At 39.2% G+C, this 20,454-nt stretch overlaps 1 protein-coding gene across 6 annotated transcripts in view; it reads right to left on the bottom strand.

Moving 5' to 3' along the window:
- The window catches only part of KIF16B (kinesin family member 16B), a 280,434-nt gene that overhangs the window by 115,522 nt on the left and 144,458 nt on the right, over positions 1-20,454 (bottom strand). For all 6 annotated transcript variants that reach the window (XM_076010916.1, XM_020282007.2, XM_020282009.2 and 3 more), the window contains exons 16-17: positions 1,807-1,889; positions 298-386 (exon numbers count right to left, since the gene is read on the bottom strand). In XM_076010916.1, coding sequence (XP_075867031.1) covers positions 298-386; positions 1,807-1,889 — 172 coding nt within the window. The remainder of the gene's footprint in view (positions 1-297; positions 387-1,806; positions 1,890-20,454) is intronic.

The following is a 20,454-nucleotide window of genomic DNA, read 5'->3' as shown; positions in this document are numbered from 1 at the left end:
CAGTTATGAAAATGATAATGGGCCTTGTAACAACCCTCACCGATGCTTATGATGCTGTTAGGCAAAAAAAAAAAAAAATCAGAAAACATAATCCCATTTATGTTGTGATTATAACTAAGTAAAATTATGCACATATAGAGCAAGGGCTGGAAAGGAACTTGGAAAATGACTATGGCTGATTTGATGAGAGGCGCAGTTGCAGAAGTTTTATTTTTATCTAGTGACTCTAATGGAGTTGGCACAATAAATGCCACAACAGTTATCATCACAGGGAAGGAGACGCTGCAGTTTACTCACCCGGGGTTATACAACATGACCGCGGACAGGTTCTCGCAGGACTTGGAGAGGTCGGTCATGGACAGGCTGAAGGAGGACAGAAGGCCACTCTAAGAGCAAACACAGGGCAGAGCGGTTACCTTGGCAGACAGAGAAGGCCACTGCTCTGGGCTCATTCCTTCCAGTGTGTGAGAGACAACGAGGTGCACACACTCCTAACTAACAAGCTTAACAATTAACTGGTCTATCTAAGAAAACCCAGACTCCCAGCTAAGCACAGCAGGGCCCTGGCATTCTGGAACTGGAGAAATTCACCAGGAATTCCACAATGCAGTTGGTCTCCCTGGCCAGTTCAAGTCCAGGAAAGGGGTCACGACATTTTGTCATTCTCCTGTTATCAGCGGCGCTCACTCACACTTACTGAGTGATAAAGATGAAGGCAGGAGAGGTGAAGGGAGACCAAAAAATAAAAGCTTGACCTATTTTGCTTCCATGGAAAGCTACTGGCAAACATGTTTTCTTCCCTCTGTTCCTCTGAAACCGTGGACCAAAACAGACCCTCTAGGGAGACCCTGGGCTGGAAGAGATAAGAGGCTTCACCGGCTGGAGCCAGCAGCCCTGGAGAAGGCTGGGGTTTGTGGCTTTCTCCTTATTTCCCACCTAAGGCACCTTGGGCAGCCCTTACACAAGGAGGCGAGAGGAGAGGCTGTGTGGCTCAGTGGTCAAGGGCGAATGCTTCCGGTATGCAGGTCCCTGCTGCAGCCCCAGCACCCCACTTGCTGGCTACAGAACAAATTAGGGAGCGTCTCTCTCAGTCTGCTTCTCATCCCGATTGTGACAAGGGGGTAGTAACAGGTGCTGCACAAAGTGGCAGAATATATGTAGAAGTTTAGCACCGTTCCTGGCTCATAGATCTGTTAGCTGTCGTCTTTATTATCTTCATCAGTCTAAGGCCCCGCTGCAATGTCTGTGGACAGATTTCTTTTTCCCTCTCAGTTCCTCCCTTCCTTCTCTGGTCCTCAGCCCACCTCCTCCACTCAGCACTTAAAATGCCCTCCAGCTGCCTTCTTCCAACCAAGCCGACGTCTCCCACAATTGTCCTAGACTAACGCTCCTCTCCCCGTCACACCCCAAGGAAAAATCACATTTACTGTGGCTGATTTCGGATGAATATGATTCCAGCACTCGGTTAATTCCTAAGACAGATGCTGATAAGTAAAAGTCACTTTCCACTTAATGTGAAATGATGCCCAGTTCCTTTGTGGGAGGGGTAGAAGGCTGAAGAGAAGGATCTAGAAGGAGCGGTTTCTCCTTGCCAGTTATGGCCTTTACTTGCTCACTCTCCGACATCCTCAGCCCATCATCTGCTGGGAATCAAACTCCCTAGAATCAACCCAGGCTACAGAACTACTTTTCGAGTGGTTCTGTATTCCAGAAAGTCAAACGGTTGGCACCAGAGCAGACACCCCACCCACCCCCATCCCCATGGGAGGTTCCCTCCTGGAGATGCCACAGAGATGCCACACTCACCTTCCTCTTCTCCCTGAGCTTGGCGGCTTCCTTTGGATGGTTAAAGCGAAACATATTGGTTCTTCCCAAGAGTATCACGGCACCTGAGAACATATAAAAACAGTAATGAATTTTCAGTAAGAGGTTTGGTCAGTTGGCAACATCAGAACATGGAATTCTGTGGTTGAAGTGCAATTTCCGGCATATTATAAAACCATAAGGGAAAGCGTTAGTCTTAAAAGTCTGCTTGCTTAAGCCAATTTTAAATCTGTGAATACTTTTGAGTGTGACGATACTCATAATATCCTAGGCAGAAGTGACGAATCTAAGCAACATGCCATACTATGAGATTTAAAACCTAATAGACAAATAAGTAGAGTCTTGATTGTCTGGAAGAAATAAAGAAACTAGTTCTCCAAAGAGACATCACGTCAAGCAAAGCATATGGTCACGGATTTAGGAAACATTTATTAATGCGAATAAAAGTTATTTCAAAAGAAAACATGGTGAAAGTGGCAGAGTATAGGTAAACTATTACTAAAATGTCCCTCATAATTTGACAGGAAAGAAATTGTATACACGTATGGGCTATACACAAGTAAAAACACACTGCTTCTCATCAAAACCCTGTTAAAATTTAGATGGGCACATTAGATGCACAAGAAAAGCTACTTTCTGTTGACTAGAGTCCTCCTTATTCAGGAAACAACTGCACAAGGCAAAAGAATTCAAGGTAAATGCTCAGGGACAACAAAGTCACAGCGGGAGGCAAGTTTCTGCTTGATTAAGCAAACAAACACTTTCTAAGGCCAGAGCTGTCCAAAGCCAGCATGGTGCAAGAAGGGCAGTGAACTCCTTGTCACCCAAGGCATGTAAGAGAAGTGATGCTGCCAGAGAGATTCACTGTCCTATACAGTCCCATCCACGCATGGGAGTCTGTAGTGCCTCAGGACAAACTCCCAGGTTGAGTCTTTGCCTGGAAACCGACTTATACGTGAAGACAAGACACATATACTGGAAGTCGGCCATGAAGGACCACATGTGTGATTAAGTGTTTGGCACCTAAGTGCCGAGTCTAGGCTGAGGTATCTGGGGGCAGACTTTTGCACCAAGGACCTAAGCTGGATCTCACTGGATAGCCAGAAGGCAAGAGGAGGTAGTCCACATGGGGTAACTGCAGGGAGAAGCTAAGCTGTAGACACGTGAATGGCCTGCTATGTTTGGGACATAGGAGAGATTCAAGTCTACTCCAAATACAGAATGTTTGAAACAGCAGCAAGAATTAATCCTGGATAAGTACAGTAAAAACAGACTGTGAAGACCTAGAGAGCCGGGACAAAGAGTTTTGACCAGGGGTCACAAACTGGTGGCCAGGAGAAAGGTCCAGCCCATAGATATATTTTTTTCGTGTTCTGTTCAATGTCTAGAAAACAAAATTTTTAGTTGGCAAGAGTTAAAAATTTGGATATTTCACATAAAAGTCTGCTTTTCTTTCTAGCATCTCTTAAAAAATTGTAAGATACAGTATCAGCACCACTTGGCAAAATTCCCTGGGCTGCTGATGGCTGCCTCCTTCGGACAGGGAGTGTGATCTTTGGTTGGCCACAGTCACCAGCCTCTCGCTTAGGTACTATCTACACCTGGACCCTGCAGGTAATATCATAACCCCAGATACCTATTCTGGAGCTTTTGGCCAGCATATCCACCTGCCTATTCAATGTATTACCTTGGTTATCTCAAGAGAGTTTCAAATACAATATGTTCAAAACTAAACTGGTTTAAATCGTAACCACAGGGAAGAACTGAAGGGTTGGTTTTAGTGGATGTCATTATCCAGCAGAAATGGAGTCACTAGGAAAAGGAAGAGAATTTTGGGAGACTAAGAAGGGCAGCAATGGAGATTATCCATCCACTCTACAATTTGCTTCTCCCCCTCATGTAAATAGCATTTTGTATTTTTTCCAATCATGGAAAGGCACCATCACCATAATTAAAAAAGGTGTTTCCCATGCCTGTTACAACTAGGTCTCAGAGCTGTGTGCTGCATAGAGAGTCAAAAGTTAAGCAGCCATGACTAAGATATATGTATATTTAATGCTGTTAAAGTTACATTAGAGATTAATAAGGCAATTGCATCCCAGGTGTTAATTACATCTCCAATTCCTTTTTTTCCCCCCTGTTAATCAAATGCCCAGCCGTGCAAGTTGGAAAATTGCTAAAATATGTTAATGGAAAAATAGAATAGTATTTCAGAGACATATTTCAGATTGTATTAAATCACTGAAAATAATCTTGCCACCCATGTTATTTGCATGAAATATACATAAAAAGTCCTTAAAGGAGTTAAAAAAGCAAAACTGTCCATGACAATTCATTGCTTCCATCTAAATAATATAACTCAACTGTCTGGTATGTGAAAGAGGCTCCTGTAAGGCTGGTTTCCTTTCCTTTCCTCTACTATATACCTTTATTCAACAAACCAACTAAATTTAAAAATTTGCTTCATTTTTACAGAATGCGTTGTTTGTTCATTCATTCAGCAAATACTTAATGAAACTTGCTGTATGATAGTTGCTATGATGAACTCTTTGGATGCAGAACTGAGAAAGTCAGAGATATGCCTTGTCCTTACAGAGCTTACAAAAGAGTCAGAGAGAGGTAGATAATCAAATAATAACACAAATAAATATACAAAGCTGCAAATGAAGGGGAAGAACTGCACCCAGGGCTCAAAGAAAAAAAGGAAGGGGCTTGTTATAGGGGAAGTTGGGGAAGGATAACCTGAAGGCAGGCGGTGGTTAAGACAAGCTCTGAGGATGAGTTGGGGAGAGTGGCATGTGTAAAGGTCCTGTGGCAAGAAGAAACGATGATGACGATGATGAAGAGGAGGAGGGTAATGAGTGACTGGAAGACAGCCGCGTGGAAGTGACAGCAGAAACAAGGGAGCGCGGTGCACAAGATAAGGCTTGAGAAGGAGGGAGGGAGGGACTGGACCACCTCAGATCTTTCAGGAAATAGAGTAAAGAATCTTGTGTTTTCTCTAGTTGCAACAGGGAAGACATCGAAGAGCTTCGGGCAGCAGCATAACGTGATTAGATCTGGGTTTCAGAAAGATCGCTCTTGCGACTGACTGAAGAATGACCAAAGGGGGAAGAGCAGATGTAGACAGACAAGCTGAGAGGCCACTGCAATGGTCCAGGTCAAAGATGATGGTGGCTCAGGACTGGGGAGGACAGGCCAGCAAAGGAGGGGAGCAAGCGACTTCTGGAAGATATTTCGAAGGCGAAATGAACAGAATCTGGTGATGGGCTAGACAAAAAGAGAACCAGGTGGGTAAAGAAGATGGCCCCTGGGTCTGGGACTGCACAACTATTGGGTGGGGAGCTGTCCACACAGACTGAAGATACTGCAAAAGGATCGAGATGGGTGGGGGAGAAATTATGAGTCTGGTTTTAGACATAATGAACTAGAGATGCCTTTGGTAAATGAAAATATGGGTCTGAAGCTCTAGAATAAAAGCCTGGGATATCAATCTACCTACTGACCACCTACCTACTGATTAACCTACCTAATATCTACCTGTATATATGTGTTTGTATATACAGGTTGAATATTCCTTATCCAAAATGCTTGGGACCAGAAGGGTTTCCAATTTCTGATTTGTATGGAGTTTGGAATATTTGACCGTAACATAATGAGATATCTTGTCAAGTCTAAACATGTAATTCATTTATGTTCCATATATACCTTATATACATAACCTTAAAGTAATTTTATATAATATTTTAAATAATTTTGTGCATTAAATAAAGTTGGTGTACAATGACTCATCAGAAAGCAAAGGTGTCATTATCTCAGCTACCCATGTGGACAATGGGTGTTGTTTGGCATCACTATCATTCCTGACTCTCAATTTATATGCTACTGATAAGCAGTCATTTTCTTACACTTATTCACACATACTTAACAGTAGAAAACAATGCATATTCTTAACAAGTGAAAAAGTAATGTGTTCAGGGTAACTAAGCAGCACAGCAGCAGCACCAAAACACCAGGACCAGCTGTTAAACAAAAGCAACAACAGACAACGGCAGGCTTGCGATCTCCAAGTACAATGCCCTGTTCTGATTAAAAGGTTACGGTACACTGCAGCTTATTTCTTTGGGTGAGAAGAAACATTAAAAGCAATAGAGGAACCAGGAAGTAGAGGCTCTATGGATGAGGAAGCGTTCTGCTGGATGGCTTTTTTTTTTTAAATGTTCCCTCTAGAGTTATCCGTTTCATTTAACAATGTTTTGGGTCTTAGAAGTCTTTGATTTTACAAACTCAAATGAGTTCTTGTTCTGTTATAAATGCATGCTGCTCTAGTCCTTTAATGAGCCCATGACACATGTTCACCATGTCTATAGGCACGTTTTCTACAGCATTCATGTCACCTTCACTGTCATTGTTACCACTGTTACCTGAATTCAGAATCTTTTTGGCTATTTCACCATCAGTCACTGAAGGAATAACTAGAGCCTCATTATCGATGTTAAAATTTCCTCAATATTCACTTCTTCCAGCTTACTGATGAACTTGAAAGGTATGCTTTTTGCATATGTAAGGTCATCAGTCATAATTTTTTTCCCTTGTTTGAGACACAAAAACCCTCTAAATCACCACATTGTGTATCATCACCACTAAACATACTTGCAGGTCAGAGGTTATGCCAGACATGCACTACTGTGTCTTTAGTCACTGTGATCCAAGCACTGGCAACATTATATAGGGCATCCCTCATGCTAAACTCCTTTTGAAAACCTTCCACACCCATGTCTCTGTCTACTGCTCTAGCAGGCTGTTCAAGAAAGTGTTTTTACAACCAAAACCCAAAGATTAAAGGCCAGATAATACAATGGCTCAAGAGAGAAATCAAAGCAACAACATCCAACCCAACAGAATGATCAGTAATCTACCTTACCTATCAGTTCTCTCAATAAATGTGCATGGCTTAAACTCTCCACTCAAGACACATAGGCTGGCTGAATGGATAAGAAAATACAGGCCAAGTATATGCTGTCTTCAGGAAACACATCTAACCTGCAAGGATGCATATAGACTAAAAGTAAAAGAGTAGAGATCAGTATTCCAGGCAAGTGGAAGCCAAAAGAAGGCTGGTGTGGCAGTCCTAATTTCAGACGATTTAGTTCTTAAACCAACAAAAGTAGTGAAAGACAAAGAGGGTCATTATATAATGGTGAAGGGCACACTTCAACAAGAAGAGATAACAATTTTAAATATATATGCACCCAATTTAGGTGCACCCAGTTTCATAAAGCAAACCTTACTGGATCTAAGCAAGTGGATTAATAGCAACTCCATAATCACCAGAGATTTCAACACCCCACTGACGGCACAAGACAGATCTTCCAAACAGAAAATTAATAAAGAAATAATGGACTTAAACAAAACCCTGGAACAACTGGGTCTGACTGACATCTACAGGACATCCTACCCCAAATCCACTGAATATACGTTCTTCTCATCAGCTCACGGGACATTCTCTAAGATTGACCATAACCTAGGACACAAAGTAAATCTCAAGAAATTTAAAAAAATAGAAATCATACCACCTACCTTCTCAGATCACAGTGGAATAAAACTAGAAATCAACCCTAACAGAAACTCACATTTCTACACAAAAACGTGGAAATTAAACAACCTCCTACTAAATGATTACTTCATAAATGAAGAAATCAAGATGGAAATAAAAAAATTCTATGAAGAAAATGACAATGGAGGGACAAGTTATCAACTCCTCTGGGACACAGCTAAAGCAGTTCTGAGAGGAAAGTTTATCTCCATAAATGCCTATAACCAAAAGACAAAAAGATCACAAATAGACAATCTAACGAAACGACTCAAAGAGCTGGAAAAAGAGAACAGACCAACCCCAAATCCTGCAGAAGAAGTTAAATCAACAAGATCAAATCAGAACTAAACGAAATTGAAAACAGGGAAGCTATTCAGGAGATTAATAAAAGAAAAAGTTGGTTCTTTGAAAAAATAAACAAAATTGACACACCGTTGGCTAAGCTAATGAAAAAAAGAGAAATCTCTAATAAGCTCCATCAGGAACAAAAAAGGAGATATCACAACTGATCCCAAAGAGAAACAAGATACAATTTATGAATACTACAAAAATCTTTATGCACACAAACTGGAAAATGTGGAGGAAATGGACAAATTTCTAGAAACACACAGCCTCCCTAGGCTCAACCAGGAAGAAATAGATTCCCTGAACAGACCAATCTCAACAGCTGAAATAGAAACAGCAATTAAAAATCTCCCTAAAAAGAAAAGTCCCGGTCCAGATGGCTTCACACCCGAATTCTACCACACTTACAAAGAAGAACTAGTACCTATCTTGCAGAAACTATTCCACAACATCGAGAAGAACGGAAACCTCCCCGACACCTTTTATGAAGCGAATATTACTCTGATACCAAAACCAGGAAAGGATGCAACAAAAAAAGAAAACTACAGACCAATATCCCTAATGAATATAGATGCAAAAATTTTCAACAAAATCTTAGCCAACCGAATCCAGACGCTTATCAAAAAAATAATCCACCACGACCAAGTGGGCTTCATCCCAGGGATGCAGGGATGGTTCAACATACGTAAATCTATAAATGCAATTCACCATATAAACAGAAGCAAAAACAAAGACCACATGATTCTTTCAATAGATGCAGAAAAAGCTTTTGACAAAATTCAACACCCTTTCATGATACGAACACTTAAGAAAATAGGCATAGAAGGGACATACCTAAAAATGATACAAGCCATATATGACAGACCCATAGCCAACATCATACTGAATGGGGAAAAATTGAAATCATTCCCACTTAGAACTGGAACCAGACAAGGGTGCCCACTATCTCCACTTCTGTTCAACATAGTGCTGGAAGTCTTGGCTACAGCAATCAGACAGGAAAATGGAATTAAAGGTATCCAAATAGGGGCAGAAGAGATCAAACTTTCACTGTTTGCTGATGATATGATATTGTATCTAGAAAACTCCAAAGATTCAACCAAGAAACTCCTGGAACTGATCAATGAATTTAGTAAAGTCTCAGGATACAAAATCAATACACAGAAATCAGAGGCATTCATATACGCCAACAACAATCTAATTGAGAACTAAATCAAAGACTCAATTCCCTTCACAATAGCAACAAAGAAATTAAAGTACCTAGGAATATACTTAACCAAGGACATAAAAGACCTCTACAGGGAGAACTATGAAACACTGAGGAAGGAAATAGCAGAGGATGTAAACAGACGGAAATCCATACCATGCTTATGGATCGGCAGACTCAACATCATCAAAATGTCTATACTACCCAAACTGATCTACAGATTCAATGCAATACCTATTAAAATCCCATCAGCATTCTTCACAGATATAGAAAAAATAATTTTACGCTTCGTATGGAACCAAAGAAGACCCTGAATATCAAAAGCAATTCTAGGCAACAAAAACAAAATGGGAGGTATTAATATGCCAGATATCAAACTATACTACAAAGCTGTAGTAATTAAATCAATATGATATGGCACAAAAATAGGAATATAGACCAGTGGAACAGATGTGAGAATCCTGATATAAAACCATCCTCATATAGCCATCTAATCTTTGACAAAGCAGACAAAACCATACACTGGGGAAAAGAATCCCTTTTCAATAAATGGTGCTGGGAAAACTGGATAGCCACCTGTAGAAGGCTAAAACAGGACCCACACCTTTCACCTCTCACAAAAATCAACTCACGCTGGATAACAGACTTAAATCTAAGGTATGAAACTATTAGAATTCTAGAGGAAAATGTTGGGAACACTCTCCTAGACATTGGCCTAGGCAAAGAGTTTATGAAGAAGTCCCCAAACGCAAATCACAGCAGCAACAAAAATAAATAAATGGGACATGATCAAACTACAAAGCTTCTGCACAGCCAAAGAAATAGTCATGAAAGTAAACAGACAACCTATAGAATGGGAGAAAATTTTTGCATCCTATGCATCCGATAAGGGACTGATAACTAGAATATACTTAGAACTCACGAAAATCAGCAAGAAAAAATCCAATAACCCTATTAAAAAGTGGGCAAAGGACTTCAACAGAAACTTTTCTAAAGAAGACAGAAGAATGGCCAACAAACATATGAAAAAATGCTCAACATCTCTAATTATCAGGGAAATGCAAATCAAAACCACAATGAAGTATCACTTAACTCCAGTGAGAATGGCCTTTATCAAAAAGTCTCCAAATAATAAATGCTGGCGTGGTTGCGGAGAGAGAGGAACACTCCTACACTGCTGGTGGGACTGCAAACTAGTCCAACCTCTGTGGAAAGCAATATGGAGATACCTTAAAGTGATACAAGTGAATCTACCATTTGATCCAGCAATCCCATTGCTGGGCATCTACCCAAAAGATCCAATGACACTCTACAAAAAAGACACCTGCACTCGAATGTTTATAGCAGCACAATTCATAATTGCAAGGCTGTGGAAACAGCCCAAGTGCCCATCAATCCAAGAATGGATTAATAAAATGTGGTATATGTATACCATGGAGTACTATTGAGCTCTAAGAAACAATGGTGACATAGCACATCTTATATTTTCCTGGTTAGAGCTGGAACCCATACTATTAAGTGAAGTTTTCCAAGAATGGAAAAACAAGCACCACATATACTCACCAGCAAATTGGTATTAACTCAACAGCACCTAAGTGGTCACATAGGTACTACAGTAATAGGGTAGTGGGCAGGTGGGAGGGGGGAGGGAGGCAGGTATATACATATATAATGAGTGAGATGTGCACCATCTGGGGGATGGTCATGCTGGAGACTCAGATTTGTGGGGGGAGGGGGGGAAATGGGCATTTATTGAAACCTTAAAATCTGTACCCCCATAATATGCCAAAATAAAAAAAAAAGAAGGTGTTTTATATTCACTCTTTACTGACCTAAAGGTACCCTGGTCACATGGCTGAATTAATGAAGTCACATTTGTAGTAAAGCACATGGCAGAAACATTAGTTTTGATGACAATTTCAGCTGGAGGATGAGCAGAACAGTTGTCAAGGAATAACAAAATCTCTTCAGTGATAGTGGGCTACTGGCAAAAAGTGTTTAAAGAACCAATCAGAAAAGACGTTCATGGTGATCCATGTATTTTTGTTAGCATACTACTACACTGGTAAGAAATTCATTCTGTAAAAATGTAAAGTCTGCAAGCTTTTGCCTATCACAGCAAGTTTATACTTCTGCATGCATGCTGCATTAGCAGACCTCAACTCTGTAGGGGCTGTCTAATCATCTATCATCAGTGTCTTCCTAGGGTAATAACATCAAAACAGTGATCTTTCATCTGTGTTACAGACTTCTTCTGTCATCAGATTTTCATCAGCAATGACTTTGGCCAACCTGTCAATGAATTTTGCTACTGGTACATGATCAGTAGATGCTCTATCACCATGAGTCTTTAAAAATTTAAGCCATGTCTTTTCTTAAATTTCTGCAACCAGTCCATTGAATATTCAGAGTTCTCTTCAATTTTCAGTTCATCATGATAAATCTTTGCTTGTTTCATGATCAGCACACCATTAGGTACCATGTGTTCATTGTGATGCTGATGGATCCACTCATTTGATACACAATTGAGATCTTCGTTTTTAGCTTTATGCAGTGTTTTTCTAATTTTTGTTAACATTTATTCTTCACTTTCAGCACATAACTTCAACAGTTTTACCCTTCTGTTTCTTAAGGTCATATATGCTGGCAATTTTAAAGTCACACTCTTCTATAAGATGTTTCACACTTACACCATTGTCTAATTTTTCCAACAGCTTGACTTTCTGTGCTATAGATAAACATAAGTGATTCCTGTTTTCTCTTATCACTGTTACCCACAGGGGTTCCTGCAGACGTCTTTGACATTTTCAACAATATCTTTATACCCCAGAACAGAGAATAGACAAAAAACACAGTAATGCATGTAGGTCTTGGCCCCATGTGGAGCATTGTGGGAGACCTGCTGGGGTATATCCAGCCTAAAAACTTGCCATTTTATTGCCCTTTGTGGGCATCCTTGTGTGAGGGAATCTGGGCATGTGTGGAAAAGATATATTGCAGCTGAAGGCAGCTGGGTGTCTTTTATCACCTTGGGGATGCTGAATAAACTGTGTATGTTTTATGCTTGTGTTTTGACTGTGTCACATGAGATCAGGTATGGAATTTTCCACTTGTAGCACCATGTAAGCACTCAAGAATTTTGGATTTTAGAGCATTTCAAATTTTTGATGAGGGATGTTCAGCCTGTATATGTGCGTATGTGTGTGTGTGTGTATATATATGTGTGTGTGTATATAAATGTGTGTGTGTATATATATACACACACGTACACATGCATACACACACACACATATATACATACATATATACATATATATGCTAATAAATGAAGCCACAGGTATAAGAAAGAGACCCAAGGAGAGAATAGAGAGGTAGAAGAGACAAGGACCCTATACCAGGCACCTTGAAGAATACTGGCTCTTAGTGGCCAAGTAGAAGAAGATGCACTTGCAAAAGAAACAGAGAAGGGAGCATCAGAGAAGAAGAAGGAGACCCTGAGATGTCAAGGGAAGGAGTGGTCAACGATGCAGAATGCTTTAAAGAGATCGACCAAGATGAAAAGACTAGAAAACACCATTGTGTGCAATAGAATGAAGGTCACAGGTGGCTTTAGTGAGAGCTGTTCTGGTAGTAGCCAGAAGGGAGGGATTGAGGACTGAGTGAGAGGTAAGAAAATGTAGATCTACGGCATGCAAACAATTCATCCAAGAAGTCTATGAATGAAGAGAAAGAAAGAGTTGGCAATAGCCAGAGGATTGGGATGAGAGATCCTACAGGATACTTTGTTGTTAAAAGAAAACTCATGAGTATACTTAACAAACAATAAGCAAATTGAAGGAAAAAAAGAAAATAAATGCATAACAGAAAAAAATGAATGAGAATGGATGATGGTATAAAAATTCTAGATGAAGCCTGGAGCATGTGTCCTGCTCAGAAACCATGGTGTGGCTGAGGACAAGTCACTGCTGAACCTTCCCAGAATCCAGTTTCCTCACCTCGTCATCAAACGGAATAATTTCTAAGGCTTTTCCAGATCTTCAATTCTTTTTAACTATGAACAACTTGATCTGACGTTAGTGTGATTAATTGCAGAAGATAGACTTTTTGTGATACATTTAATTTATCATTTTGAGAGCATGCCTAAACCATCTTGAAATATATAATGGCTTGAGATTATTTCAGAGCTTAATAAATACCTGAAGACAAATTCTATAGGGTCTTAAAAAGGGATGGAGAGGAAATGACACCATAAAAGGGTAGACAAAGACATTTGTTAAAAAGACAGAGAGAGAGAGAAAAGAAAAGCTTCATTTAAATCTCTGTCTATGAGAGACCAGTGAATCCTGGTTTCACATGAGATTTTCTATTTTAATATTTCAAGTAAGCTAAAAAAAAAAAGCATGTAAACATTTCTAGTGATCTCTAAGGAGTGCAGGGACAATAATCATTAATATCACAATCACCCTCCTCAAGTTTTATTAGATTTTTTAATTCTGCTACTGCACAAATAAACCAACTTATTTTTTTTTCTATTAAATACTGTCACATGAGTATTTCTGAGCCGATGATATATGAATTATTTCATTCTTGGTTGCAATTAATACAAATACATGAGACAACTGTGTTCCCCAAAGTGCATGGTCCAATGTAATGTGAGCTTAGAGGCTGCTGTGGCAGTAAAAATGGGAGGCCCCTTGTAATTCTACTGCAGGGTTCCTAGCTCTGCATTTTAATTACTTTAGAAAGTCCCACACAAACCGGATATAAGGCATTGCTAAAGCATGTTCAGTGAAAGAGAGGTTTTCATTTTAGATGTGACAGATAGAGAAGCCAAGTTCTGCCAGAGAACATATAATTTTCTGAAATGGTACCGAATGAGAGGTTGAAATGAAGTAGGGTGGGTGATGTTCTTATTTTGCTACCTGATTCAAGCAAGACGACCCTTGTGTGATAATTTTCATTCTGATTTAAAATGTCTTAAAATATTTATTTATATTAATGGTACCATTTGGGGACCTGATAAAGAGAAAGTCTAAGTAGTATGTTCTAAGGCCTTAGACTTGGTGACACAGACTTTATGATTTAGCACAGGAGAATTATAGACATTTTTCTCCATCTCAAAAATGGCTTTGAAAGCTAGATAAAAAAAATTAAGGTTTGACATAGTGTTTGTGGTGGGTAAGAAAATTTCCCATAAATATTAAACAAATTCAAACACCATGGCTTGGTGCTAAGGGCTGGTTTGGGATGACAGGCAGGCTCTCTGAATCAAAGGCAGTGGGCATCCGTGTGAAAACAGGCTGTCAGATCACCAGCTAGTGTTTTTGAAGGATATGAATGCACATGACACCTTACCAAAAAGCCACACAGGCCTGTCCCTTCCTTTTCAATGTTTACAATCCAAATAAGGATTTACAATTTCCTGCTTTAGATAAATCATTTTAATCCCTGTTTACTCTTGATAAAGTGAATATTAAAAACTTAGATTCTGGGACTCTGAAGAAGAAAGAAAATTGATTTTCAATCTTTGCTACTGAGGTTTCCAGCCAAATAATCCATTGAGACTGATTTGCTCAACTATGTGTACAGGCTAAGCATAGAACTTTGTAAAATTTTAAGATGCTCCAGTCCCATTCTCAAAGAAATTTTTAAGTGTGTGCATATGGGGGATAAGGAGAAGATAGGGGAGACATAGGGAGCTGATTTTTTTCTTCTTAAAACCTCATGGGAGAAACAAAAAGAGTGCAGATAGTCCCCAATTTAAGATGGTTCTATGTAGGATTTTTCGACTTTATGACGGTCCAAAAATGATACCCATTCAGTATAGTATTCAATAAATTCAGTGAGATTTTAAACACTTTATTATAAACTAGGCTTTGTGTTAGAAGATTCTGCCCAACTATAGGCTAATGTAAGTGTTCTAACCATGTTTAAGGTAGGCTAGACAAGCTATGATATTCAGTAGGTTAGGTAAATTAAATGCATCTTCGACTTACAATGTTTTCAATTTATGACAGGTTTCTCAGGATGTAGCTCTGTCATAAGTTGAGGAGCATTTGTGTATGGAATAGGTCTGTCCTTCTGCAGGAAAATGTAGAAAGTGTATGAAATGATTAGAGGGCAATTCAAGACAGCAGAATAATCCCATGATAAATTCCAAAGAACTGAAGAAAACGAGTTATATAACTGGCAGCACTATTAGTAACTTTCTTTCCATTCATCCCCAGGAGAACATATTCTTTGTTACCAAGGACTTATTCACTGTTAGTAACAATCTCAACTATACATTTCCAGGCTCTGACATACTCAAAGCTGTTAATATCCTATTGTTCCTTCCAAAACAGTTCTTACAAAATCACCTCCCTTCCTGTTTCTTTATCCCTCAGCTCTTACAGTTTCTAACCTTCAACCCCTTTTCCTCACTGCTCCTCTACAAGCCTCACTTCAGGCTAAACAAACCTTGCATCTCCTTCACCTCTCCGCCCACGTTATTCATCTACTGAGTGGTGAGCACTGACTGACTCCCTCCTGCCTTCCGCAGAAAATTCATGCAACCAGCCTGAGACTCAAGAGCCCTACGAGCTTGTCCAGGACTCTACAGCCTTGGCCTCACTACCATACTCCTCACCCCACCCCCTGTCCAGTCTTAAGACATTTTTTCACTACACACTTTGGTGGAAATATTATCTAAGTCATTTTTCCACCATATGCCATTAGGACAGATACATTATTTCACTTTAGAATTCAACTTTGGATAAATGTCCCTCATTTCAGCAGTCCAAGGCCACCCTCTGGGAGGAATTTTGGCTCTGCATGAGCTGGAAGAGGCATATTCCACCCCCTTCAATGAATGCAGCTACAATTGAAGCAAGAACAAACATCAAATTTATGGCTAAGCTTGCGTGGAAGAATGGTGAAAGTACTGATGCTTTACGTAAAGTTTATGGGGACAACTCCCGGAAGAAATCAGCAGTTTACAAATGGATAACTCATTTTAAGAATGGATGAGATAATGCTAAAGATGAAGCCCACAGCAGCAGACCATCCACATCGATTTTCAAGGAAAAAATTAATCTCATTCATGCCCTAAGAGGACAGATGATTAATAGCACAAATAACAGCCAACACCACAGACATCCCAACTGGTTCAGCTTACACAACTTTGATCGAAAATTAAAGTGGAGCAAACTTTCTGCTTGGGTGCCAAAACTGTTGTGCCCAGATCAGCAGCAGACAAGAGCAGGGCTTTCAGTGGAAATTTTAAACACATGGCATCAAGATCCTGAAACATTTCTTGAGAAAATCGTAATAGGAGATGAAACAGGGCTTTACCAGAATGATCCTGAAGACAAAGCACAATCAAAGCAACGGCTACCAAGAGGCAGAAATGGTCTAGTCAAAGTAAAAGCAAACCAGTCGAGAACAAAAGTCATGGCAACAGTTTTTTGGCATGTTTAACGCACTTTCCTTGTTGACTTTTCGCAGGGCCAAAGAACAATAACATCTGCTTATTATGATAGTGTTTTGATACAATTAGAAAACACCTGGGAAAGCTTCACCACGACAATGCTCCTGCTGGTTCCTCTCAGCAAACAAGGGCAATTTTGTGAGAGTTTTAATGGGAAATCATTACGTATATACTTTACACTCCTGATTTGGTTCCCTCTGACTTTTTTGTTTCCTAATCTTAAAAAATCTGTAATTCTCTTGAATTAATAATATGAAAATGTACTCCATTGACATGATTAAATCCCTAGGATTCTCAGTCCTTTAGGGAAGGACTAAATGGCTGGCATCATCACTTACAAAAGTGTCTTAACCTTGATAGAGCTTATGCTGAAAAATGAAGCTTATATTTCTATCTTTTAATTCCATGTTTCTATGAACTTTTTGAAGTCTCCTCTTAACCCTATGGATTCAAGCAACTTGGCAGAACCCAAACAGGTTAACTCCAAAAAACCCATGCCAAGACACAATGGAAAGCCACCTAATGGGATATGAAGCTGAAAACGAAGTTTAAAAAGGAGAAGCGAGATCAAGAAAAATAGATGTGATGCATGAGACAAGGGAAGAGAAGGTTTAAAGAGATTGACAAATGGTTGTTTCATGTGTCAAAGTCTAGGGCACCAAGAAACTGATTCCAGTATGATTAGCCCTGGTCAGGTGTTCTCATACTCAAGCACGCATCAGAATCACAGGCTTAAGATTCACTCGGTCTTATCCCTAGATTTTCTAGTTTGGTAGGTCTAGGGTGGGGCCTAGGGATCTGCATTTCTAACAACCTACTAAGTCATGTTGATGCTGATGTCCCATTTTAAGAACCACCAGTTTCAGGTATAGTCTTTTAAGAATTGTTCGGGATTTGACATCCAAAAATATCTGTTGAATAAGCCCATATCTGAGTGAAAAGGTGTCAGATTTGCAGGTCTTTAACTTGAGGAAGACAAGAGTGCTTAGGGGCAAGCACAGGTGAGTCAGCAGGGTAATAGGCACTGATATCTGCTGACTTTTTGTGCACATAAAAGATCTCTACTGTTAACTGGATACCGTGGCTAAACCACTGGGAGATGTATTTCCCTTTCTAGTTCCACTAAAATTCTTTTTTAATTTGTCACTGAACAACTCACAGCAGCCCTCCAGCAGATGAAAATTTTATCAAAGGCTCCTCAGCTCCACTTTGCAGACAATCATCTGTTCCCTCTATCTGAGCACTTGAATAGATGCAAATATATTTTGGCAGTCAAGCATAACACATTCAGATGCACCTAAGTATAAATTTCCCAGATGCTGTTTCTGCAGCACTTCTAAAAGGAGAGATGAACATTCAATGGATTTGACAAACCAGCAAGAAGACCAAAGGAATCCACTTATATGAATGGAAAAACTAATTACATTTAACAACTATTAGCTTTAAATAACATATTATGGTAAAAAGAGAACGATAATAATTAAAATAGGAGAATAACTCCCAGCAATTGTAGGACAAATGCTGAAATACTTTTTGAATTACAATGCATTTGACTGCAGCACCATTTCATATTAAGCATATTTAATAAAGGAAAAATCTACGACTAAGACTCCCAAGAAGAGCTTAAGGCCTATGGACTAGATATCATGGTCAAATTCATGCTTTCTTCTCTAACAACAGCCTCTTCTTTCTATGGAATCATAATATAGACTCATGAGAGCGAGGAGAAATAAGCTTTGTAAAACACAGCAATCAAAGATCATGCTTAGATATAATGCTACATACCCCATGCACTATTTCTGGGAGAACTCAAAAAAGAGGAGAAAAATTTTCTATTCCAGGCTTTAGGCAACATGCATTACATAAGTTATCACAATTAATGTTTACAATACTAGCAAATGCTTTTCATTTTAGTGAAGACACTACCAGATGAAAACAATTGCTACAATTTAAGGCAGGGGAAATAGTTTATGTAATCAGAAAGAAGCAAGGCTGTTAACTGACGTAGGTAAAGAATTTGCTCCCAATGGTGACAATCTGCTAAATTTAGATAAATCTCTTATTAGTTAGCATTCACATGTGTATTAAGTAATTTAGATAAGGAAGTGGTAATTACTATCATGTTTTTTAATGGGACAGCCTAACTAACACATTTCCAAATGAACAGCAATTTACTAATGAAAAGAGACATCTGAATACCAAATATCAGCAATAAACTAAAACTATTTACTGGTAGTGAAAAGGTGGGAAGCTGCTGGTAGTGTAAGGTGAACTGGGAATCCAGTCAACTGTAGTGTTAACATGGTTAGCAATCAATGTGACTTGAGTTACCACCATCTGCATTCTCTAAGCTTGATACCTTTTCCTTTTATAAAAGGGAAGGGCTACTTGGGTCTGTTTCAAAAGATTTCTTTCTGTTATGCCCTTCCTGGGTCCAATCGATGGGCTAGGTACCAGTAAGGTCCTTTCTGATGACCGAGAGACAACAGGTCAGGAAGGGCCCTAGGCCAATAACCACTCCAGTTAACCAGAAACTGGGATTAGAACAACAAATTGGGAGACCAGGGTTACCTGGGTTTCATGATCCTAGGGCTTCGGGTATGCCCCAAGCCTGGCTTAAGAGCTTGAGAGATGACATAGTACACATAGTATTAAGTTATAATTATTTAAGTTGCAGAGAAATAAAGTATGAATTTGTGCATATGAGCGATAATGAATGGTCTGCTGCAATTTTTTTTTTGGATGAGGGTTGTGGGGAAAGGGAGTTGATCCAATATGGCAATTATACGGCTATCCCCAGACCCATCTCCAAGAGGCTTGCCTGCCATCTGTTAATTCAGAAAATTTGACTTTGTAGAAATTAACTAAGGCAGGATTGTGCAGAAACATGATAGACAATTTACTTAAAATGTTGTTTTACAGGGAAAAACCTAAGATAGTTTCTGGAGCATCAAAATGTTACTGTGTTTAATACTGTTCCCCATGTATTATGTTTTAATGAAGCCTATATACTTTGTATTTTTTTTTTTTTTGGCTTATGCTTTTTCTTTTTCCTTTAACAAAGGCTTATAGACATCGTTGAAAATCCTTTTGTAGCTCTGCCTGATCAAACCCCATCCTTCTTCTCCAGTGGTTAAACACTATTCTGATACAGGGATGTATCAGTCCCATTCATGTTTTTTAAAATGTTTACTACATATATTTTCATAACCACAAACAATATATCACTTTGTGTTTAAAAAAACATCATGTTTCAGTTCTCATTTTAAAAACAAGAAAGGTTAGGTAGAGAATTCTAATTCTTAATTTCTGAAGGACTATAGATGTTTTTCCCTTACTGAGATCTTTCAGTCTTAAAGTATGTATAATTAAAAAATAAAAACCAAGTTGTTATCTTGCTTCTGCCATGAAATGCTTTGAAACACAAAGCCATCTTGCATTTTACTGCCCTAAGACTTGCTGAAGACATTTATACTCAGTGAACAGCATTTTAACACCTTCAAACACAGTATTTTTATGTCAATTCCATTAACAGTGATACTGAGAAAGCTGTTCATAGCACAGCAGAATGCCAGAGGAACTCAAGCCCATCAGATCTGAAGATCTTGGCATCATGGCAATAAAACAATTAAGAGCATCCTGCAGGGAAAGACAATTCCCACAATTAACCTTTAATGCCAATTACTACCATTACTTTCTTAGGACAAGTCACACCTTCAATATCAAGCTCCAAAATGTAGCTCCTAACTTGAATCACTAACCAGAATGGGTATATTTTTAAAATGGATGTTTAACTTAGGGAAAAATTTAAGATAAGAAAAAACAACCACTTAAGAAAACATGTGCCTCTAATCCCAGCTACTCAGGATGCTGAGGTGGTAGGACTGTTTGAGCTCAGGAGTTCATGACCAGCCAGGGCCACATAGTGAGACCCCATCTCAAAAACAAAAATACAAATAAAAAGATACTTAATAAAAATACTGCATAGGAGATATATCATTTAGGTACTATGCC

The sequence above is a fragment of the Microcebus murinus genome, chromosome 16, assembly GCF_040939455.1.
Source record: "Microcebus murinus isolate Inina chromosome 16, M.murinus_Inina_mat1.0, whole genome shotgun sequence".
Lineage (NCBI taxonomy): Eukaryota > Metazoa > Chordata > Mammalia > Primates > Cheirogaleidae > Microcebus > Microcebus murinus.
Note: the sequence above shows the minus strand (reverse complement) of the source record. Positions and strands in the feature narration are given on the sequence as shown.